This window comes from Siphateles boraxobius, unplaced genomic scaffold, assembly GCF_051911475.1.
Source record: "Siphateles boraxobius isolate OS27281-9 unplaced genomic scaffold, OSU_SipBor_1 8, whole genome shotgun sequence".
Lineage (NCBI taxonomy): Eukaryota > Metazoa > Chordata > Actinopteri > Cypriniformes > Leuciscidae > Siphateles > Siphateles boraxobius.
In genome coordinates this window covers 31,206,046-31,230,874 of record NW_027509208.1, presented here as the reverse complement: position 1 = coordinate 31,230,874, position 24,829 = coordinate 31,206,046, and the positions used below count along the sequence as shown (strand labels likewise).

Below are 24,829 nucleotides of genomic sequence, written 5' to 3'. Positions count from 1 at the left end.
GTTACCTTGGCAACCAGCAGTAACAATCAGTTACATTACAAACAGCCAAAAGAAAAGGGAAAATGGGTCCTAATTTGTGGTCTGCTGACGATGTTATGGAGAGAGCTATGAGAAGGGAAAGGGTTTTTAGGGACCGCAGTAACGTACTGGAAATATATAATAATAAGGACTTTTCTTTTCTGTACGTCTTTAACGCTCCAATCAATGGTCGGATTAACGCTGTTAACTGTCGTAGCAATCTTTTTCCAAATTAAAAATTTCTTCTTGTTACTACGTTCTCCGCTAAATTTTCCAAGTAAAATGTCCTTGTAACTGTTATACTCCTCCGACAAACACATATTTTCCACTGGGGTAAACTGCACTGAGCGGTTGAATGCACTTACTTGATCTGCCATGTTTTTTTTTTTTACAAAGTGTCTTATTTTACCCAGAATGCATTGCAGTGTAGTCCTACTTAAGATAGTCAGAGTCTTAAGTGCTTTGTGCAACCGTCTGAATTAGATGTCTATCTGAAGTCTGACTATCTACTATATATCTAAGCCATAATCAAAGTCTATCTTTGTGAAACCGGCCCCTGGACATCTGTTGTCTGTTTGTATGATGCACCCGACTGAAAAGTGGCTGTATGTTGAACTTTAGCCGGGCTACACCTCCACCACCCGTTTTTTTCTTTTGAATGTGGCTGATGTTTTCTTTCTGTTCAAGCAAGCATTGTGAGTTGTTTCTTCTAAAAGCAAGGATTGAGAAAATTATATTGAAATTTAAAAACTTTCTTTCAAGTTTTGCGTTTTACACTATGGACCCTTTTCACATTTCTGGGTTTCTCAGAAGTGGAAGTCGTCATAGTTTGTTAAACTTTTATAGAGGTGAATGAGACGACAGCAAATATAACTTTTTTTATTCCCTTTTGCTCCAATAACAAAAGATAGCTTTTCCATGACTTTCCAAAAAAAAACCAAAAAAAACATATAGAGAATAGAGAAAAATTTCAAACTTGCCTTCACTCCCTCCGTTGTATTAGAAACACCCTCACAACAGTGTTAATTCATTTTTGTGACTTACTGCCAAGGTAAAAGAAAACAAAGTGTAGCATTATATAATGTTGTTTTTTTTATGAAAAAATGAAAACATTTAGAAACACGTCTTCACAGTCTATAAAAATTCAGCTTAAAAGGCAAGAAAAAATATTCTGGTTTGGGAAAGACAAACAAAACCAAAAACCAATTCAACAGTAAAATTCTACAGCAAAAATGTGTGACACTATAACACTGTTCGTAGTGTGGGGAAGACGGAGGTGAGAACTGGCTGAACCTTAACATAAATAATCGCGGGAACTTGGGTAGCAAAATTATTCTGCCTTTATGTGCTGTCGGAATGATCATAAATACGAAATTCCTAGTTAAAAATTGGACATGGAGAAACTGGAATGCCTTCTCAAGTCGTATTTACCACTGCGAAGCTCGGGGATAATTTTCATACCCAAGTTCCCGAGTTGGGCGTGCCTTAAACTTTAAACATTGTGAAGAAGAGAATGATTTCTGCTGTGACTACATGTTATTCTTTATTAGGTTTTCCCATAACCGCTACATCGCCTGGTCTTGTCGTTAAAGTAGTGCATATTTACATATATAAATATACATTTGAAGCGTATTGTATGTTTTACACACTGCAAAAATAGCCTATATTTGATCCAAATTCCAGAATTGTATAGAATAGTGACTATAGCATGCGGTGAATTTTTTTGGTTGTCAATTAATGGGATGCTAAATATCATTTTTGTGGCTTTAAAAAGATTTTCCCAATAAATTGGCAATAATTAACCTGGTGTCCTCCATGATTCCCGTTATTTCCGACAACAAAAGCACTTGAATGCGACTATCTCTGAATAACAACTTAATAACAGAAGTGTAAAGTAGGAAATCTCCGATCGCACAAAAAAGTGATATTATCACCGAGCTCCCCAGTGGTAAATATGACTTCAGAGGGGATTCATGTCCAATTTTTAACTAGAAAACTCACATATACGATAATTGTAATAGTACGTGAAGGCAGCATAAAGGCAAGTCATGTTGGAAAGATCGTATTTACGAGTTGAATACACATGAACTCCACCACAAAGCCGTAAATACCAGTGCGAAGCTTGGGATTTTCTTTAAGCTCTGATCTGCAAGAGTTAATGGCGTCACAGTGAGAAACATGCTGGAATACCACAATACTTACAGTTATCTAGCAGTGACATTGTCAGGCTTTTTTATTTATAATAAAAAAAAAAGATTTGCTGCACAAAATACGATAGCATTGTAATATAACAATACGATAAAGTTAAAAGTGTCTTCTTTAATTTAAAACATAATAAAGCAAACACACACCTGATGCACACTATTTGTTCTTCATTTTCTTAAAGTAGAGTTTAAAAAAAGCTTGTTGTATTCTTGTGTAGTTAATTAAGGGGGTTTTCACACTGGCAGTTTAGTTCGAAACGGGTTTTAGGTCGCATGAAAAATTGGTTCTGCCGGTGTTCATGCCTCCAGTCCAGCCTCGCTCTGTCCCACGGCTCTCAGCCCCGCCCTGCTCGCCACAGACATCAATTTTGCTTGTGAAACTTCTTTGATTGAATAATGAAGATGTAAATGTAACTATATAAAGGATTTGTGTTTTACTTCCAAAGACCAACCCTTCTGCTGGAGAACTATCAGCCATGGCTGGACTTAAAAGTGCCGTCCAAAGTGGATGCCAGCATTTCAGAGGTAGAGCCATAACTCCAGTCATAAGTAAAATGATACATTTTATAAGCAAATTCATAAATCTAACTAATAAATACTTTGCTTGACTGATCTTCAGGTTTTGGAGTTAGTTCTCGAGAACTTTGTTTACCCATGGTACAGGTATGGCTGCTTTTAATGCACAACGTTTTAGCTGGGGAAATTAAAGAATTATTCAACTCACCTTTTTTTTCTCTTTTTTGATGATCTGCAATCAGAGATATTACAGATGACGAAGCGTGTGTGGATGAGCTGAGACAAACAATCCGTTTCTTAGCTGCAGTTCTGGCTCACCGAGCACAAAGAGTACATACACCTTTACACAATCTATTGACACTGACATCACAATTAACATGCATCTGTAAAGTGGCACACTGACTAAAATTGTCTTGCAGGTGGATGTGCCGTTACTTGTGATGGACAAAATGATGAAAGCGGCTATGAAGCACATTGAGATCATGGCAAAAGCACAGCAGAAAGGTGCTTCCTGTGATGAAATCATAAAATATAATTAGGTCTAGAATTAAAACTGAACAACTAAATGAAAAGGAAAAAAACTACCAAAAAGATGGTTCTGTAAACTTATAGTTAAACTATAGTCGCCTATGGAGCATCTCTGTTGTAACTCATGGTATAAACTTCAATCATTTCAATTAGTTATTTTTTATTATAATATGTTATTTTGTTTAAATTGTGTGTGATCAGTGAAGAATACCGAGAGCCTCCAGCAAGCAGCACTAGCTGAGTACGGTGCCGATCTGCATGTGGCCCTGCGGAGCCGCAAAGATGAGCTGCTGTACTTGAGGAAACTCACAGAACTGCTGTTTCCTTACGTCATGCCGCCGAGAGCCACAGACTGCAGGTACACCTCACACCAAATACAATATCTGTGAGATTTTTAAAAATGTTTTTAAAATAAGTTTGGGGCGGCAGTGGCTCAGTGGTTCATGTAGGTTATCTACAAACCGAAAGGTTGGTGGTTCAATCCCCGGTTCCACCTGACCAAGTGTCGAGGTGTCCATGAGCAAGACACCTAACCCCAACTGCTCCCGACGAGCTGGGTGGCGCCTTGCATGGCTGACACCGCCGTCGGTGTATGAATGTGTGTATGAATGGGTGAATGTGAGGCAACTATGTAAAGCGCTTTGGTGGCCATTCGGTCTGTGAAAGCGCTATATAAATGCAGTCCATTTACCATTTTACCATTTAAGTTTTTCTCTTATGCCTATCAAGGCTGCATTTAATCAGAAATTCTGTAAAAATATTACTACAATTTTAAATAACTGTTTTTCTGTTCAAATATATTTTAAAATTCCACATATTTCAATGATGGCAAAGCAAATTTTTCAAAAAAAAGTAATGCTATTTTATTTTGCCAACGCGTTTCAGCGTACAAGCCTTCATCAGGGTTAAAAGGTTACATCTGAACATTGGTTCCTTTAAATACAAACAAGGACAAAATTAAAACTTGCAAACAACCACAATGAAAATATAAGGGATGCACTTAAATTTTAGCTGATAACCGATAAGTCTTGATATTTTAAAGCTGATAACCGATATATTGGCCGATAAATCTAAATCCAAATTTGTATATATTTTTTGAGAGCCTGTTTACAAAAACAAAAGTCTCACCATTAAAAGCCATGTCCCAAGCACACAAATATATATTATATCTCATTATAATGTTATGTAGCCTAAATGTGGTACTTTACGGTATTTTCCTTTTTGGAAGTGATTCCAATCATATTTCAAGCAATTCAAAACCATCATGGTGAACAGTGCTCATCTGAAGTGTATCAACTGGAGGAAAATAATCCATTATTTATCGTAACCTATGTACACCTGTAACCTTTTAGCCCTGACGAAGGCCTGTGTGCCGAAACGCGCTGGCAAAAAAACAAAAACAGCACTACTTTTTCAGCTCCATCTTTTGTTTGTTCTGACCACCTGATGTTGCAACTGTTGCTGGTATTCTCCAAAAATAACTTAGTTTCTTCTTTCCATGCACCTTGTTGATCGTGTGAAGTCGCACTAGAACAATTACACAACAAAGCTGAATTTTCGGTATCATTACTCCAGTCTTCTAATGTTCTGATTTGCTGCTCAAGAAACATTTCTTATTATCATCAATGTTGAAAACAGTTGTGCTGCTTCATATTTTTTTGGAAACTGTGATGAATGTTTTTCCAGGATTCTTTGATAAATAGAAGTTATTTAAAACGACAGCATTTATTGGAAAGAGTTTTTTTGTAACCATGTAAAAGTTACTTTCACTTTTGATTAATTTAATGCATCCTTGTTCAATAAAATATTTAATTTCTTTAAGATATCGATATATGTATAACAAAGACAAGGCCATTTATAGTGATTTGAGAACCATCTTAATGATTTTACCACTAATGTCTGAACATTTCTAGGCGTGAATTACTGTGTGAAAAGTGTGATAAGGATCAGTTGAGGTTCCTCTGCTAAACTCATTTAAGCTCTGTGATTCACTCTCAGATCTTTGGCCCTGCTGATTCGAGAGGTCATGACAGGTTCTGTGTTTCTGCCAATAATGGACTTTGTGGCTGACCCTGTGAGTGTAACAAATTACCTTAAATAAGGACAATACACCATAAATAGTTTCTGGCTACAACTGTCCAAATTGTGCTTGTATATTTTATGCAATAGCTGCATTTGTTATACATATAAACATACATGCAAATAAAAGTTGTTTTTCTGTGTGTGAATCTTGTAGTTGTTTATCCAATATATAAATCACATATTTTTCCGCAGGACACAGTAAATCACATGGTGCTCATCTTCATTGATGATAGTCCAGTGAGTGATTCAAACAAATCAATAACAGACGTTTCAGTCAGCCTTTCCTGCCAAGTGTGTTTTAATAATGTTTTTTTTTATTTCATATTTGTATGTTATTTTTCTGCTAGCCTGAGCCAATCTACGATCATCCATCTGCTCTGGTGCCCTTCCTGGAGAAGTTTGCAGATCCACGCAACAAGAAGTCCTCGGTATGTACAACTTATGTAACCTTAACATGGCACTTTCAGGTTTATCAAGACATCTAAAGAAAAGGGATGTTAGTGATAAGGTTGATGAATTCCACACTGTACTTCCAATATGTTTTTTCCAGTGTTTTTGAGTCCTTGAGTTTAGTAATTTTATTAACCTTACAGGTTACTTCTTTTGTTTGTTATTCTGCCAGGTGTTGAAGTTGGATTTGAAGGAGATTAGAGAGCAACAGGATTTGTTGTTCCGCTTCATGAGTTTCCTGAAGGAGGAAGGAGCGGTACATGTCCTGCAGTTCTGTCTGACTGTGGGTGAGGACATGTATTTCACTGCCAACATCAACACATCTCATGACTGTGCCATTATTTACTAAAAGGGGAGGTGTATGTTTCCAAAATATGTGCCAGTACATTATTCATTAAGATAACAAAAATGATTAACCCTTTAGATGGTGTTAATTTAACTAAATTGATTATAGATTAATCGACTTCAGCACACATGTTTTTCAGTAATCATACATGTAGATGGCAAAATTACAATATCTGCTAACATGAAAAATACAAAGAAAGATCGGAGAATACATTTCTGGGCATACACCTATTTCTTATTTGTTGTCTCTTGTTTTTTGGTAAAGAAAAAGTCACCACTCATCAGTGGCGTGCAGGGTTGCGTAGATGTCGCTGCCTTTTATATTTAGGTCTGTTTTGGTCAGAATCAGGTCTAGTTTTATTGGGTCTGTCTCAGGTCAGGTTTTAGTCCCAGCCAAAAGTAATTTGAGGCGACACTGCAGCCGGTTTTCGATGTCTAGTTTGGTATTATGCATCTTCTTGCCCTCTAGAGGTGTCTGGCAGTTTCCTAGTAGCGTTATCTGCTGGACATTTCTTAATGCTAGTCCACCAAGATCCATTGAAAAAGTTGTAAACCTTAGTTTGACCACAAAAGTGATTTATTCTTTGACTGTCATAATTATGACAAAATTAATGCAGTTTAATGCGGTTTGGCAGGATTTTATTTATTGCATCAGAAAATGTATAACTTTTTAAGGATTAGTTCACTTCAAAATGAAAATTCTTTCATGTCCTCACCCTCAAGTTGTTTCAAACCTGTATTAATTTATTTCTTATGCTGAACACAAAAGAAAATATTTTGTAGAATGTGGGTAACCAGACAGTTGATGTACTTGTAATGGTGGTGGGCCACTTCAATTCTTTAGACATATATGATAATGCTGACATTTACACTCGCTTACATTTTAAGAGAGAGAACATTGTGTGAAAAGACAACTTTGCGGCTCTTTAACACCAACCCGTCCTAAACAGCACCGCTGTGTGCATCGGTCCATGTTGTGCATGTCAAATATCAGTCATAATCCATAAATGTACTAATATCTTATGTTTTTTGTATCAATGTTTATTTATTTATGCTTATTTCATTTCAAATACAGTTTCCGAATGTTATTTACATATAAAAACACTTAAGTTATGATCAAGTATCTTATTTAATGGAAACTTATTTTTACCGTTAGTAACGTGAGGTAAAAGTTGTTAGAATGAAGGATAAACTGAAATTCACGGCAATTCAACACAACTTCTGCTCACGCATTTGAAGGTTGCTACTGGTTCATCGAGGCTAAACGTCATAATATGCGACTACGCATTACTTTACGGAGAGCTTACGAACAAATGGTGCAACGGAATATAGTACAGAGTTAGTTACAAACTAGCTAGTAGTTACTAAGCCTCTAGTGTGGACTTTACGTTTCAATTTAAGAAAGAACTTACGAACGGCTGGTGCAACCCTACCCAGTAGATTCACAGGTCCATATTAATTCCAAATTTGTCCATGCACAAAAAACACAATAAATCAACTGTTAGAAGTAGAAAGGGGACAAAGTAATTAAACAACCAAAATATCAGTCAAATAGTCACATCGGAAGTGCGTGTTTGAATAGTCAGTGCGTGTGTAATTGCGTACGACATGCGTCTCTGAGAGAGCGTGTGTTGAAATGTTTGTGTGGGAGAATGACTTTGCGGCACTGACTCAAATGTAGTAGATCGCAAGGTCTCTGAAGAGTGTCTGGGGACCGCCGTGGACTCTGAGATGATCCTTTATCCGACAGTGCTTTCCTATTCGGACGGCTGAATGAAGACGGTACGTGAAAGTGCCTTGCGCCAATTCACGGACTCAATGAAGATAGTATGTCTGGAAGCCTCAAGCGACAGGAACACAAGCCCCGCTCCACACGGCAACTCAGACTTTTTTACTCCTCTCTGAAAACCCTCTCACGAGAACTGTATACACTTGTGACGTCTCTGCCCAGGAGCGTGAGCCTCGCCCTTATATTCGCTTCTCTCATTAATTGATGCACGCCTCCCTTCATGTCATGGAGTTGACAATGTGTAAGTGAAAGTAATGTTTTAATGCGGCATATGTAGTTTTCTTGCGAGAGGTTCTCTTGTATTGCGTAAGTATAGCTTACGCTACGGGAAAGATTCTTCTCGAGATATTGAAGCCAAAAAATTATCCTTAATTTTTGTATCCATTGTCAACGCAGTGCAGCAGCTAGCAGACCTAGAGCAGGCTGTCTAGCGTGCTCATAGGCTGCCCTGCGGGAACTGCAGCAGCCTATCACTGAACCCGACGCGACGTCACGTCCAATGAAGGCGCTTCGCGCCTTCACAGCGTCAAAGCCCGCCGATATGGCCGTGGCTTAGTGTATATAAGCAGGGTTCGTAGGCTGATTCTCTGATTTTCATCTCTTCAGCGAAGCTCTTGCATCGCTGGATCTAGAGAGAAGCCGCCGCCGTCGAGAAAGCGACAAGCCAGCTTAGGACAGCGCCTGAAGAAGCCGGCCGTCTTCGCCACCTTCATCCACCCCCCTCCCGGACGCGCAGCCGCCGGCTCCCGCCCGCGCTGCCGCCGCCTCAGGGGACAAGGCGCTTGATATGGATGAGGACGCGCCACTGACAGCTGTTCTAACCGTGGCTAGCTTTCTTTACGTTACAAGAAAGCTACCCTATCCTGGCGAAATGAGGAAAGAGTTTGTTAGTCCCGCCGAGGCCGGACTATCCCCCATTTCTCAAACATTTCTCAGCTCCTCTTAATTCGAGCGACTGGTAATGTCAATATTGCGGCATGAGCCTGTTGTATAACACGCACGCCTGCAAACAGACGCCGATGCACAGAAACTGTGATGACGCTCTCTTTATCTTCTCGCGCAAACTGAAGGTGATGTCATTTCCCGCCTGTGGCTCAGTGGCGGAACCCTCAGCTTTCGCACCAGAGACCCGTGTTCGATCCCGGCTCTCGCAGCAGATTAAAATTTTATGCAGCTCTCTTCTCTGAGATCGCGGTCAGCTTTTTTACGTACAGAAAGCGAACACTCCCTCCCGCGCGCCCCATGCACATGCGTCACCGGCGAAATGAGGAAAGAGTGTGTTTTAGTCCCGCCGAGGCCGGACTATCCCCCATTTCTCAAACATTTCTCAGCTCCACTTAATTCGAGCGGCTGGTAATGTCAATATTGCAGCAAGAGTCTGTTATATAACACACACGCCTGCAAACAAACGCCGACACACAGAAACTGTGATGACACTCTCTTTATCTGCTCGCGCTAACTGAAGCTGATGTCATTTCCCCCTGTGGCTCAGTGGCGAAACCCACAGCTTCGCGCCAGAGACCCGTGTTCGATCCCGGCTCTCGCAGCTGCGGCTCTCCTCAGCGAGCTGCCATATTTCCGGCGCTCTATCACACGGTCATTAAAACTCATGCTACTGCAGTGAGTCATTTAGCAGCCAACGAGTCGGTAACACAAACCGCTCGCCTGCCGTTTTTACGGCGAACCAGAGAAATCTCAGAAAGAGCATAATGTCTGGTTATCCGGCTCACGCCAGTGGTGTTTTAAGTGTAGAAAAAGTGCCCACGTCACAGTGCTCACCCCTACACACAAACACAGCACTTCCCGTGTCACCCAGAGAGCCCACTCTCATAAAGCTGGCAAATGCCGCTCGAGTGTTAACTGCAGGAGATGTGCCCACGTGTCCGTCCCCACATCTACTATCTGCCCGCTCTATTACACGGCCGAGTCACGCGCATCACAAAGTGCAGACTCGTATCAATCAAGTTGTGGATGTAAGTCTCGTGCCCGCTCGCAAGCGCTCACGCTTACTAACAAGCACTTTACACACAGCGCGCGCGCACCACGAAGTGCAGCCTTATATGAGTCAGAATATGAACGTAAGTCTAGTGCCCGCTTGCAAGCACTCAGGCTTACTACATGCACTTCGCCCACGGCGTTAAACGCGCGTCACAAAGTGCAGCCTCATATCGGTCAAGTTATGAATGTAAGTCCCGTGCCCGCTCACGAGCGCCCACGCTTACTAACATACACGCCGCCCATGGCGCCGCTCGCGCATCACAAAGTAATTATAAAGCGCTCCCCATTCACAGCGATCGGGATGCTATATATGAAACAGCCTGCTATCGCTGTAAGCGAGCCGCCCCATTCAAGCACAAACAGCGTGTGCACCGCGCTCATTCCTCCGGTCCAGTTTCTCGAGCCCGCACAGCGCGGCGATCAGAACCTGGAGGCCATTCTGTCCCTAGCTGCACATATAAAAGCATGGGAAGCGATTCCAGGGGTATCAGAATGGGTGCTAAGCACAATAAAGCAGGGCTATGCATTACAGTTCGCTCGCCGTCCCCCTCGCTTTCGAGCACGGACCGCGACGACAGTGAATGCAGAAGTAGCACATCTACTTTGCTCAGAAATAGCAAAGCTGCTGTGCAAAAGGGCCATAGAACCGGTACCGTCTTCTCTGAGCGAGTCGGGCTTTTACAGCCGTTATTTTCTCGTGCCCAAGAAGGACGGGGGTCTCAGAGCCATACTAGATCTGAGACATTTGAACAAAGCTCAACCCGTCCAACTCGATGTTGGGGCCCGCTCTTCGAAGGCAGACCAGTCTCTGGCCTATGGTCAGACTGGGGAAAATTCCATATAAACTGTCTGGAAATGATAGCGGTCGAGAATGCGCTGAAGCATTTCCTCCCGTTTATACGCGACCACAATGTTCTAGTCCGCTCGGACAACATGTCTATAGTGTCCTATGTGAACCGTCAGGGCGGTGTCAGATCCAGAAACCTCTGCAATCTGGCAGAACGCCTCCTCGTTTGGTCTCAGCACCATCTGCGCTCGCTGAGAGCTGCGCACGTGGCAGGCCACCTGAACGAAGGCCCAGACAGACTGTCCAGGGACAATGTTCCCCCTGGGGAATGGTCCCTGTACCCCCAAACAGTCCAGTTGCTATGGCGCCTTTTTGGCAAATCGGAAGTCAACCTATTTGCGTCACAAGACAATGCTCACTGCCCAAAGTTCTTTTCAAAGAACCAGGACACGCTGGCCCAAACCTGGCCCAGCCGCCCACTATATGCATACCCTCCAGTCTCTCTGTTACCACAGGTAATCAAGAGAATCAGGGAAACGCGCCAATCAGTGCTCCTCATAGCCCCGCGTTGGGAGAACCAGACTTGGTTCCCGGAGCTGACGCGGCTGTCACAGACAGCCCCGTGGCCTATTCTGGTGAGAGCATATCTCCTCTCGCAAGCTCGCGGCTCGATCTGGCATCCCCATCCAGAGCGCTGGTCTCTGCACGTATGGTTGACCAGCGGTTACCCGTTGCCCTGCCAGACGCAGTAAAGAACACAATCACGCAGTCTAGAGCTCCTTCTACCAGAATGCTCTACGCGTCCAAATGGTCTGTGTTCTCTAAATGGTGCTCTAAAAATCTGGACCCACGGGAGTGTGGGGTTTCGCGGTTGCTCAGTTTCCTTCAAGAGCTGTTGGAAAAGGGAAGGTCTCCTTCCACGCTCAAAGTCTATGTGGCAGCCGTCGCAGCATTCTCAGAATCGACGCATGGCCAGTCAATAGGCAGGAACGAGCTCATCATCCGCTTCCTCAGAGGAGCCAGAAGGATGAATCCTCCGCGCCCCCCCTTCAGTTCCCATGTGGGATCTTTCTTTGGTCCTCGAGGCCCTGAAGGAATACCCCTTTGAACCTTTAGACTCTGCGGATCTAAAGTACTTATCACTTAAACAGTTTTATTGATCGCTCTGTCGTCAGTCAAACGTGTGGGGGACTTACACGCGCTTTCTGTTAGCGCCGCGTGTCTTGAGTTTGGCCCGAATGACTCAAACGTCTTCCTCAAACCTAGACATGGCTATGTTCCTAAAGTGATTGGCACTCCGTTCAGAGCACAGGTCATTTCGCTATCGGCTCTGCCAGCATCCGATAGTGAGAGTGATGTTAATCTCCTCTGCCCGGTCAGGGCGCTGAGAGCTTACATTACGCACTCCGCCCCTTTCAGGCGTTCTGAGCAGCTTTTTGTTTCGTTTGGTGGGCGCACCAAGGGTCTCGCCGCCTCGAAACAGAGTCTATCCAGATGAATAATAGACGCGATTGCAGCTGCCTATACAACAAAAGGTCTGCAATGCCCCCTGGGCGTCATGGCTCATTCCACCAGAGGCGTGGCCTCTTCGTGGGCATTGTCCAGTGGAATTTCCATTCCTGACATATGTGTGGCGGCGGGCTGGGCTTCCCCTTCCACCTTTGTCAGATTCTATAATCTGGAAGTTCCCACCCTACAGGCGAAACTACTGTCAGTTTAGTGAGAGGTCAGTTCTGCCCAGATACTATCATGCGCAAACTACTCTCATATGACTAGCTCTTCTGGTTTAGCTGCACTGTATCAGGTTATGTGCTATATGCTTATACATTGACCGGTGTCGCCGCTCTGTATTCCCTGTGAGTGCTTATATACATGCGCTTATATATACATGTGCTTATTCCCGCTGATCTGGGTTCCCCGAAATTCTGGGACTCATAAGTGGATGCTGGCGCGCACGGCGTTGACAAGGGGTTCCCGTAGCATAAGCTATACTTACGCAATACGAGAGAACCTCTCGTAAGAGAACGTACTCGGTTACCTAACGTAACCTCGGTTCTCTCTAGAAGAGGGAACGAGTATTGCGTAACCTGCCGTGCTTGCGCCACAAGCGTTTTTCACTTCAGTTGATGAAAACCAGAGAATCAGCCTACGAACCCTTCTTATATACGCTAAGCCACGCCCATATTGGCGGGCTTTGACGCTGTGAAGGCGCAAAGTGCCTTCATTGGACGTGAGGTCACGTCGGGTTCAGTGATAGGCTGCTGCAGTTCCCGCAGGGCAGCCAATGAGCACGCTAGACAGCCTGCTCTAGGTCTGCTAGCTGCTGCACTGCGTTGACAATGGATACAAAAATTAAGGATAATTTTTTGGCTTCAATATTTTGAAAAGATGAATCTTTCCCGTAGCGTAAGCTAAACTTACGCAATACTTGTTCCCTCTTCTAGAGAGAACCGAGGTTACATTAGGTAACCGAGTACGTTTTCCACTCTGCCACATTCCCCATTGACTTCCATAGTATTTTTTTTTCCTACTATGGAAGTCAATTGGGTCCCTGTCTGGTAACTGATCAAAATATCTTCTTTTGTGTTCAGCAGAAGAAAGAAACTCATACATGTTTGCAACAACTTGAGGGTGAGGAAATTATGACAGAATTTTCATTTTAAAGTGAACTATTCCTTTAACTAGATAACTTGATTGACAAAATTGTTCACACGTATTGTGAACGATGAACAGCAGTTGTTGAAAAGTTCATAATGCATAATGTTAACGTGCACAGTGTTTAATCGATGTTAAAAATGTTAATTAATGTAAATGTGTGTGTTTGTGTGTGTAGAGGAGTTTAATGACCGGATCCTGTGTCCTGACCTGAGTGACACAGAGATGCAGCGTTTGCATGAGGAGGTGCAGAAGATCTATGAGACATACTGTCTGGAGGAGAGCATCGACAAGATTAGCTTTGACCCCTTCATCATAGATGAGATCCACAACAGTCAGTGTCATCACAGCTTTCTGTGCAGCACCTGTGTTGTGTGCCACTGTCTCTCATTGTTCTCTCCATCTTTCTGTCACTCCCTCAGTCGCTCAGGGGCCGTACACCGGCGTGGTGAAGCTCCAGACGATGCGGTGTCTGTTCGAGGCCTATGAGCATGTGCTGTCTCTGCTGGAGAAGGTCTTCGCCCCCATGTTCTGCCACAGTGATGAGGTAACCTCCAGGGATTGCTTTCTCAGAGCTGCTGAAGATGTTGTGTTTAAACTCTCCATCATGCACCTGTCTCTGTTCATCCTCAGTATTTTCGACATCTGCTCTGGGGTGCTGAGTCTCCTGCTCGAAATTCAAAGCTAAACAGGTGAGTTTTCTTGCATTTGTGTGCTTGTGTTGCTATGCTCACACAGAAGCAGAATACAGTTGGGATTGCTAAAAATAGTTCTGTTCATACATAGTTTGATTATGAAATGGCTGACAACTAGGGGTGTAATGATACCCTCATGTCACGATTCGATACATATCACGATACTGAACTCACAATACGATATTATCGTGATACTTCCAGACATATGGCAAAAAGGTTAACATTTTTTTTTATTAAAACTGTTGATTAAAATGCGAAATTTAGTATTACATTCAGTAAATGAATAGGAGGACAATGGAAAAAATTAAAATACAGACTTATTTTAGACAAATATGCTTGCACTCCATCACTGACTACATATATTTAAAATAATGTAGGCCACTTTTTAATGGTAACAATAGACATTTGGCATTATCAGGACCCACAAATATTCCTCCATTGCATAACTATTAACTAACTATACACAATACAGATCACTATCCACGATACATGTTGTTGCATTTTTGTATTGCGATATATTGAGACACAATTGTTACACCCCTATTGGCAACTGATTTAAAAGCACAGCAGCTAAGACAGCCATTTCAATTGTAATTTTGCTGCACTAAATAAAATGATTATTATTAAATATTTTTTTTATTTTACAGTTCAATAGCATGATTACTAGTAATATATTTTTTCTTAAGTTTTTGTTGTAACAAAACAAATAGTATTTCAAATATTGTATTGTCATATTGAATGGGTTCCATAAAACAAAACAAAAAAACAGGCATTTTCATTACTATTTACACCCGGTTAAATGGCACCTTTCTTTGCTGTATATTCTGTATAAGAGAGAAATCTCATATAACATGAATGTGCTTCATTATGAAGGAGTGAGTATTATACACTTCATATATATGTGTACATGTGTAGCAGTAAGAGACATATTTGGGGTAGATGGTAACCCCTTTTGCCTGTTATTCCAGGAATTTGAGTTTGGATGATCTAAGGTAAGTGTATTTATGGAGGTTCAAGTGGCTGTTGTCCATTGCTCTCACTGCATGCCTTATAAAGCTGCCTGAAAGCCATAAAACGCATCACAGTGTCATGAAGAACATTTAGACCATTTGATAGGAGGGGCAATATATCAAATATTTACAATATATTCAATACTGCTTTTGTGGCAATATGAATATGGTAAATATCATGATGTCATGATGTTAACAAATGTTTTACTTAATTTTTACTGGGTCTGAATGTTATGGAATGTTACATTAATTGAAAATATTAAACCTTTTCAGAACAAATGTTTTTCATAACAAAGTATTGTCAAAATATATGTACAGTGGGTTCAGAGTTTTAGACCACTACTGAAAAATAATTAGTTTTAAGTTGAATTAAAAAAATGATGTAGACATGAAATCTCTTCTTGTTTTACTAGAAGCATAAAATTAAGCTGATATGAACTGAAGCTCCGTTATGATCTGAGAATGTCTGGTGTGATTCAGTGGAAACAATGTCCAAATCCTAAAACTTTCTAATAATTTCAGTGTTTACATGAATAAAATACCAGACTTCCCATGTGATCTCAGAATTTTGTTCCCCACTATATGAAATATTATCAGATTACTTTTTTTTCTTCTCAGTTATATTGCCCAGCCCTATTCTATATTTGAAGAAAGTTGAACACTTTTTTTCATTTGTTTCTTTTGTTGTCACATCAGAAGGATTCTAGGAGATGGTTTTTACGTTTTTCTTCTGCCAATTTTTCCAGCTGAATATCAGACTGCACACAGTGTGAGAAGCTTGCTGTTAAATCAGTTGCCCATTTCTGAAATCAAAACACCCCAAAAATGGGTTGGAATATCACAACAATCATCTGACTTTGCTGTAATCTTGACACTGTAATTGAGGATCTCTCACACTGAACACTTAATATGGAAGATGGTTGATCAACTAAGCGACTACTGCCTCTGAATTTTCCCACTGATCCCATCACGTTTTTAAATGCCCTGTTTTGGCATGGAATGAATGTGGAACAGGAGCTCACCGTTAAGACAATCTCCATCTTGCTGTAGCTTTATAGCACATCATACAATACAAATAGTTTCAAAGCAACTTCACAGTTCTAAACCATAAAATAAAAATTAATTATTTATGAAAAGACTTCTATTTCAGCTGCAAACGGCTCTACAGAAGACAGTAGTGTAATGATTCAGCTCAGTTTAGTTCAGTGTGGATTCCATTCAGTTCAATAGCAGTGTCAATGTTGCAATGTTCGTCAATTCAAAACAAACTCAGTTCAACTATAAATCCTCTTGTAAACTCGCGCTCGATCGGCCCAAGATCCGGCATTCGACCAGCACGGAAGGTCTCTATGTGTTACTCTCTTTTCTCGCGGCAAATTATTTTTGATTAAATTCAATACATTTTCTCAAATATATTTTCTCGTTATTTCATCTAACTCCATAAATGAAAAAGGTTTTAATGATATCCGTGCATCCTTAAAATGTGAGCGAATGTTTGACTATTCATTTTAACTCTAATGTAAATAATGTCAGTTAGAATAATCAAATGTAACAATTTATTATGTCAGGTAACTGTATCATAACAATTTCATAATCACTTCAAAGATAATCAATACAAAACTTCATATGCTCTTGAATAAAGAAGAGAAATGGTAACCTGACATTTAAGAAATACATGAAGCTGAAAGTTTGGCAACTCTCAGCCTCACAGGCTGATCTGAGATACAGAAAAAAGCCCTGATTCTTTTGCTGCATTCCATTATATAGCCAGAACTCATTTCAAATGTAAACATGCGCTGACAATGGTAATTTGCATTCGGAGGTCACAACTTTTGTGAGTAGACGACCATTTGCCTGAAAGTCACACCCTTCTGTGTACGAGATATTTCTAAACTCTTAAGAACTTTATTACCTTTTGGTTAACTTCTTTGGGAATAAGAAAATTGTACCAGTCGCACTGAGACATTTCAAATGATAACAAACATGTATAAAACTGTATGATAATTGTTCCCATTAAAACCCTATATATTTTGGGTGAATTTCAGATGATATCAGCATGAGGGAAAAGAAGTGGGGGGAGAATGGGGGGTCAAGGTAAAAGATGTAGATTAGAATGATTCTGGGGTGAGACTTGCTTCTCGAATGGTGGACGAGCGAGTTCAAATGGTAATTTCTTTGTTATTTTAGAAAATAGCACTCTCTTACAGTTCTTCCAATTTTTCCAGTCTTACACTCTGTACAGAAGACAATAGTGTCATAATCCAGCTCAAGTCAATTCAACAATACAGGCGTTATACTTAAAACTAAAATGAAGAACAAAATGTAATTTTGAAGTCATTTGGAGATGGTTTCTACAGTTCGAAATAGCTTTCCAGAATAGTTCGCTCTGACTGGTAAACCCCTTTGAATTACCATTGGTCTGTAATAGGTAATTGTGAATCTGAGGCTCCACCTTCTTTGACATGGAAATATTCTCCAGATCATTTCTTCTTTTGAGATAATCCATCATTCAACTGTAACCAGTCCATTACAACAGTTTGCTGTTTGTGCGGTCACTATGGTGGCTATGTTGTCCTGTTTTTATTTCACTGAGCTTCACGTAAACAGAAATCAAAGAGAAAACTTGAATGCAGTCATTAAGTGTGTTGCCTGTTGTCTGAGTTTACACGTTTATTGACCAGGCAGCTGACAAAACAAGAGATGGCAGAAGAGGTGGTCACAGTCCAAGAACAGTAGACAGGGAATGATGAACAATGAGGAGCACATGGCCAACTTAAACAAAGATAGAGCCATGTGTTCAAGCAGAAGACAAACAAAGAAACATTGAACAAAAACAAGACGACAGAACCGCTGATGAGAACCCTGACAGTACCAGCTCATTCTGGCTGAGAACAGTTCAGAAAACACTAGCAGAAATGCATGTAGACTTACTGTGAGAAAAATTACTGTCCGTCCAAAAGATTAAAAAAAATTCTCAGAGGGAAAACAAAAGTAACAAAGTCCTTGAATATATCTACAGTAGTTTGCATGCTTCTATGAACCTCAATTAAAACTGGAAATCTGTGGAAAACATTTGATTCTGACCTCTCAAACTTTGGCATATCCAGCACCTACTTTCTCACAAGCTCTTATATCAACAACACAGTTTTGTTCGGACTCATGGATATTACATTGTAGTCGGGCAATCTGATTGGATCAGTTTTGTGTGCAAAAGGATTTAGGCGGTCAGTGAGTGGCGAATGTCACCTGAAGCTGAAACTAACTGCTGACTTAAATGGCTAACGCACTAAATCCTTTGTTTTTTAAAATGTTCATGTAAATGAACTATGAATGATAATTTGATGTGCATTTGAATCTGTATTCTCCCATCTCCAGCTGTCCTTTTAGTGCTGTTGTGTATGATTTTTTTTCTTCTTCTTCCCCCCCCCCCTCATTACTTGTGCTGGCATGCTTATTTGCTTCATTTAGACTTGACAGCATCCCTTTGGCCAGGAATTATGTCACTGGTCACAGGTCTCCAGTGTTCAATTCCAGAGCCTCACCCGCATCTGTCATAACACGTCGCCCTACAGTATCACCAGCCTTCCCCAGGAAGTAAGTCTGGGGTGGAAGATGTTCCCATGCTCAGCTTAGACCAGTTTGCCCGTCAGAAAGGGTTTTCTTGAGGTAAAATTGGTCCGAGTTCTGCACAGGCAACAGGATTGCTGCATGGGTTTACTGGACTGTCTGCATTGCCTTGCATTGTTTGAGCCTGTATCTGTAATGCTCATGTTTTTAGGTAAACCCATAATTTCCTGTGATTATGATTTGTTGAGTTATATACCCTGTCGTTGGTCATGTGACTTTGGTGCAGTGTTGTGTGCTGTATGTCTTTTTTTTTTTAGCAACCATTCAGAATTTGTGACCGCTGTGTGTTTTTGCGCACAGGAACACTTCGAAGCGTGGCGAGTCGTTTGGGATCAGCCGAATTGGCAGCAAGATAAAGGGTGTGTTTAAGAGCAGCACGATGGAGGGCGCAATGTTACCACAGTATGCCATGATTGAAGGAGAAGACGACACGGTGAGACAAAACATTTCGAAACATGCTGACACTGAACAGTTTCAGAACTAGTGTTGTCAAAATACTGTTGTGGCAAAAATTCTGTTAAACATCACTGCGTAAGAGACACTCAGAGTCAAATTAATAAAAAGCAAAGTATTTATTCTTGCAAGAATAGGTTCAGTCTAGTACACAGAAGTTACGCTGTGCAAGAGAGTGACACCCAACAGGAAGATATGAGACAGCCTTTATACTGTTTTCAAGGTTCCTCCTCACCCGCTGTACCTTTCACCCACCCAGATAAGGTCCTTACTGCTGTTCAGTTTCTACTTAAAGACACAAACTGGTACTGAAATAAACTGGCCAAAACTGACCGTCCCTAAGGTCAGAGGTCCTGTCCCATATGTTCCTGAAAAGTCACGCACAAGCACGTACACACATATACTTTTATACATTGAATAGGTTCTTTCTCTTATGATACCTGTTTGGGATCAATGAATATTAAAATTTCTACAACAATACCAACATTTCAGTAGTCAATACCAGTAGCAGTAAAATTTCACAGTGCTCGATACCAATTTCGGTACCATAGCAACAACTGTTGGAACTATTTAACCTTCAATGGTATGGTGTTGCCTCCAGGCAACAAAGTCTGTTTGAATTTATTTTTAATAAAATGAGACGCCCATTTATTTGGTCAAACCTATCGCAGGGGAGAAGAACTCAAATACTTATCAATGAAAGTGCAAAAAAGTGGTCACATGACCCACAGGTATCCATTTTGTGTCTTGTTTCAGCACATGTGCACAGGTCACATGGCTCCATATTTTCCCTAATGAAAAGTGCATTTTTCACTTATTTGCATCCAGTTAATCACCTATAGAAAATATGAGTCACCTTCACTGGTAAGTAAAGAAGTATTTTCAAATACTTTACATCATATATCATCAAATGTTTAAGAGCACATAACAAAAAACTGTGTGTTGCCTAAAGGCAACATTGTACTACAACAGAAATGCATAAGGCAATACCAGCATACTAGGTTGGATACAAATACACTGAACAAAATTATAAACGTTACACTTTTGTTTTTGCCCCCATTCTTCATGAGCTGAACTCAAAGATCTAAGACTTTTTCTATGTACACAAAAGGCCTATTCCGAAAACCAGTCAGTCAGTATCTGGTGTAACCACCATTTGGCTCATGCGGTGCAACACATCTCCTTCGCATAGAGTTGATCAGGTTGTTAATTGTGGCCTGTGGAATGTTGGTCCACTCCTCTTCAATGGCTGTGCGTAGTTGCTGGATATTGGCAGGACCTGGAACACGCTGTCATATACGCCGATCCAGAGCATCCCAAACATGCTCAATGTGTGACATGTCCGGTGAGTGTGCTGGCCATGCAAGAACTTGGATGTTTTCAGCTTCCGGGAATTGTGTACAGATCCTTGCAACATGGGGCCATGCATTATCATGCTGCAACATGAGATGATGGTCGTGGATGAATGGGACAACAATGGACCTCAGGATCTCGTCACAGTATCTCTGTGCATTCAAAATGCCATCAATAAAATGCACCTGTGTTCGTTGTCCATAATATACGCCTGCCCATACCATAACCACACCGTCCCCATGGGCCACTCGATCCACAACGTTGACATCAGCAAATCGCTCACCCACGCGACGCCATACACGCCGTCTGCCATCTGCCCTGTACAGTGAAAACCGGATTCATCCGTGAAGAGAACACCTCTCCAAAGTGCCAGACGCCATTGAATGTGAGCACTTGCCCACTCAAGTCGTTTACAACAACGAACTGCGGTCAGGTGGAGACCTCGATGAGGACGACTAGCATGCAGATGAGCTTCCCTGAGACGGTTTCTGAGAGTTTGTGCTGAAATTCTTTGATTATGCAAACTGATTGTTGCAGCAGCTGTCCGGGTGGCTGGTCCAAGGTTCCCGCGGATCCTTAAAGTCTTAAATTAGAGTTTTTAAATTTAAGGCCATAAAAAGTCTTAAAAGTCTTATTTTTACTAATGAAAGGTTTACATTTTCGATGGCATATCTAAATGTTTTCCAAATTTAATCTATCTAATTAGCGTAGTTTTTTATTTATTATTCGTTCTTTGTGAATTTGCTTGTTCACGTGACATTTCGCGTCACATTCGCGCCAGCATTACGTCTGTCTCATGCATGTGAAACAGCAGGAGAGAAGGAGAAGAATGTTGGTTAATTTTTTTTCAATTTTAAATTCATTCTTTATGTGCGTAGTGGTGTGCAATGTGTAGTCTATTATGATATTGTAATCATTGGCACTGCGAGCTGACATTGCATTTGTCTCTCATGCTTGCTTTCACTGCGTAATGTGTCAGTGCAGTTATAGGTATGTCCCTAAATGAGTTTTTGTCTTATATTTATATCATATAATGTTGTTATCATATAATATCACATCAGGAAGAGGGACATTTTCCCATGCACAATAGCAAATGTGATATTTATTTTACAGTTAAACAGTTAAAGGAGCCGTATGTAAGAATGTGGCCAAAACTGGTACTGAAATCACTTTCAAATTACTGTAGAGCGGTGTATCCCCTCCCCCTCCTCCTTGACTCGAGGTTGCCAGATAGGCTGCAGGATACAGCAGGAACGTAGGCTGCTACAAGAAGCTTTTTCTGTTAATTATGTTTATGCTTCAAATGAGAGATGTTTTGCAAAGTACTTATATATATCGCAAAAATTTACTAATTTACTCGTATGTGACAGTAGATTGTTAGAACAGTAGCTGTTAGTCTTGTAACGGTAGGTATCTGTAATGTACGTAAGTACAAGCACAAGTCTCCGTCACTGTTTATAACCGATATCAAAGATACAGCTATTCATTTAGCTGACGCTATAAGTGAACGCGACCAGCTGTATTTTTTAACTTACCCTGCAGTACACGTCCATAACGCTAAAATATGTGATGTGAAAGATTACATGTCATTCTATTATTTTTGGCTGTAGAACTTGCATGATAAACAATAATGGACGTGCTAATGTTGTTTTCCTCAGCGTCTCAGCATAATGACAGAGAAACGGGCTCTCATAATGCATTGCTAATGTTAGCAATGACGACTCGCCGTTTTTATTACCCAAACAATTCCTTACCTTTTCAATTCGATGACCCACCTCCTCCATATGAGCTAACGTAACGTTACTTTGCACGAACATGCATAACTTTGTTCGACTGTCATGAATATTTGAAATGTCCATTTACATCAAGTACAAGTTAGCCAAACATAGATGAATCTTCCCTGTCCAGGAGAAAATTAGCAACGTTGGCGTCTGTCTTCAAATTTTTCTCCGTTTTCAGCCGTCTCCATCTTTCAAAGACATATCCTATACAGAATCTTGTTTTATTTCGGACTTTGTCACAAAGTATTTCGGTATTCATAACAAGATTTTTTTTTTGGTTTCGCAACGTTAGACATTTTTTTGATCTGATTCTGAAACGTTTGTAGCTGCAGCTGTGGTAACTAGAGCAGAGCTGGCAACCCGGATGCCGCAACACTACTGTCTTTGTAATTGGTAGATAGGTGGAGGGTGACGCATCAGACCAAAACACAACATGACAACATCAACATCAGTTAAGGGCTGCAACTTCACTTTTTAAATGACAATATCCTGGCCGGACTACTGTTTTTCAGTGATATAAGTATTTGAAATGAACATGATTTCTTAATGTCTAGTGACATTTCAGGGCCATTTTATGATTAATTGAAATAAATTTCTTACATACAGCTCCTTTAAATGAACAATAAATGAACATTGTGAGTTACATAAAACAATATTGAAAAAATTATATATAAAAAAATAATTGTGAATATCATTTGTTTTTCCTGTATTTCGCCGAATTTCAAAATGAAACCGTAGCAGAGTCTTAATGCAACAGACGGCGATGATTTTTTTTGACTTAAATCTGCATTTTGAACGAATCATTTTAACGATTCAATGAACAATTTTTCCTGAATGAATCAGCCGTTTGAACAAATAGGCGACTTGCCGCCGCCTACTGTCGGTTTTAATTTCACATTTAAAGTACCCTTTAATTAAAATGTTACAATAAAAATCAGTTCATATTTAAACATTGAATAAAAAAAAAACTATCCCATAGCTTTATTTATGCAATTGTAAATGGAGTGTAAAATATATTAATGCCAGTTCTGATGCTGCTTCTTTGTCACCTCTGCACTGCAAAGATGGATTTTGATTTAATGATTTAATTTAACTGGTAACAGTGGTATTGTGTTATTATTGTAATATAATTTAATTTTAATGTTAGCATTTGACATAAAAGGTGATACATACTAAGTTAAATTTTTTTATTTTATTTTTTTATATTTTTATTTCTGTCACTGCTGTGAACTGACCACTGCATAGAATATGAAACATATGACTATCTTCGTGAGTCAGCTGTCAACAACAGGCCTAAACCAGCCATGGTACCAGTACACAAAACACAATCAGTAAAATATCATCTAATTATTATCAACAAAACTTTGAAAATATCGAGACATATTTTTGTCAATATTGCGCACTCCTAATGCAAGGTATTAATTTTGATTTCTTCGGGTCTCAAAAAGGTCTTAAAAAGCCTTGAATTTGACTTTAAAAAATGTGCAGATACCCTGTGGTCTCAGACGATCTTGAAGGTGAAGATGCTGGATGTGGAGGTCCTGGGCTGGTGTGGTTACATGTGGTCTGCGATTGTGAGGCCGGTTGGATGTACTGCCAAATTCTCTGAAACACCTTTGGAGACAGTGACACTGATACTGACACAGTAATGACGTTGCTGTCTACCCTGATACAGTATACAGATGCGTGATCAGATTATAATGACTGACAATGATACACTGATACAGTATACAGATGTGTGTTCAGATTTTAATGACTGACACTGATACAGTACACAGATGCGTGTTCAGATTATAATGACTGACACTGATACAGTACACAGATGTGTGTTCAGATTATAATGACTGACACTGATACAGTACACAGATGCGTGTTCAGATTATAATGACTGATGCTGATACACTGATACAGTATACAGATGCGTGTTCAGATTATAATGACTGACGCTGATACACTGATACAGTATACAGATGCGTGTTCAGATTATAATGACTGACACTGATACAGTACACAGATGCGTTTTCAGATTATAATGACTGACGCTGATACAGTATACAGATGTGTGTTCAGATTATAATGACTGACACTGATACAGTATACAGATGGGTGTTCAGATTATAATGACTGATGCTGATACACTGATACAGTATACAGATGCGTGTTCAGATTATAATGACTGACACTGATACACTGATACAGTACACAGATGCGTTTTCAGATTATAATGACTGATGCTGATACACTGATACAGTACACAGATGTGTGTTCAGATTATAATGACTGATGCTGATACACTGATACAGTACACAGATGCGTGTTCAGATTATAATGACTGATGCTGATACACTGATACAGTACACAGATGTGTGTTCAGATTATAATGACTGACGCTGATACACTGATACAGTATACAGATGCGTGTTCAGATTATAATGACTGACACTGATACAGTACACAGATGCGTTTTCAGATTATAATGACTGACGCTGATACAGTATACAGATGTGTGTTCAGATTATAATGACTGACACTGATACA

At 40.4% G+C, this 24,829-nt stretch overlaps 1 protein-coding gene across 4 annotated transcripts in view; it reads left to right on the top strand.

The window, feature by feature from the left end:
- The window catches only part of snx14 (sorting nexin 14), a 116,966-nt gene that overhangs the window by 30,058 nt on the left and 62,079 nt on the right, over positions 1 to 24,829 (top strand). Inside the window, exons 5-19 of one of the 4 annotated variants that reach the window (XM_077219643.1) lie at positions 2,669 to 2,747; positions 2,842 to 2,885; positions 2,981 to 3,068; positions 3,158 to 3,242; positions 3,468 to 3,624; positions 5,265 to 5,340; positions 5,541 to 5,585; positions 5,696 to 5,776; positions 5,971 to 6,085; positions 13,551 to 13,706; positions 13,795 to 13,919; positions 14,006 to 14,064; positions 15,036 to 15,059; positions 18,546 to 18,671; positions 19,005 to 19,137. In XM_077219643.1, coding sequence (XP_077075758.1) covers positions 2,669 to 2,747; positions 2,842 to 2,885; positions 2,981 to 3,068; positions 3,158 to 3,242; positions 3,468 to 3,624; positions 5,265 to 5,340; positions 5,541 to 5,585; positions 5,696 to 5,776; positions 5,971 to 6,085; positions 13,551 to 13,706; positions 13,795 to 13,919; positions 14,006 to 14,064; positions 15,036 to 15,059; positions 18,546 to 18,671; positions 19,005 to 19,137 — 1,393 coding nt within the window. Of the gene's footprint in view, positions 1 to 2,668; positions 2,748 to 2,841; positions 2,886 to 2,980; positions 3,069 to 3,157; positions 3,243 to 3,467; positions 3,625 to 5,264; positions 5,341 to 5,540; positions 5,586 to 5,695; positions 5,777 to 5,970; positions 6,086 to 13,316; positions 13,349 to 13,550; positions 13,707 to 13,794; positions 13,920 to 14,005; positions 14,065 to 15,035; positions 15,060 to 18,545; positions 18,672 to 19,004; positions 19,138 to 24,829 lie in introns of those variants that run through there. The other 3 variants (XM_077219644.1, XM_077219645.1, XM_077219646.1) reach the window with 3 other exon arrangements.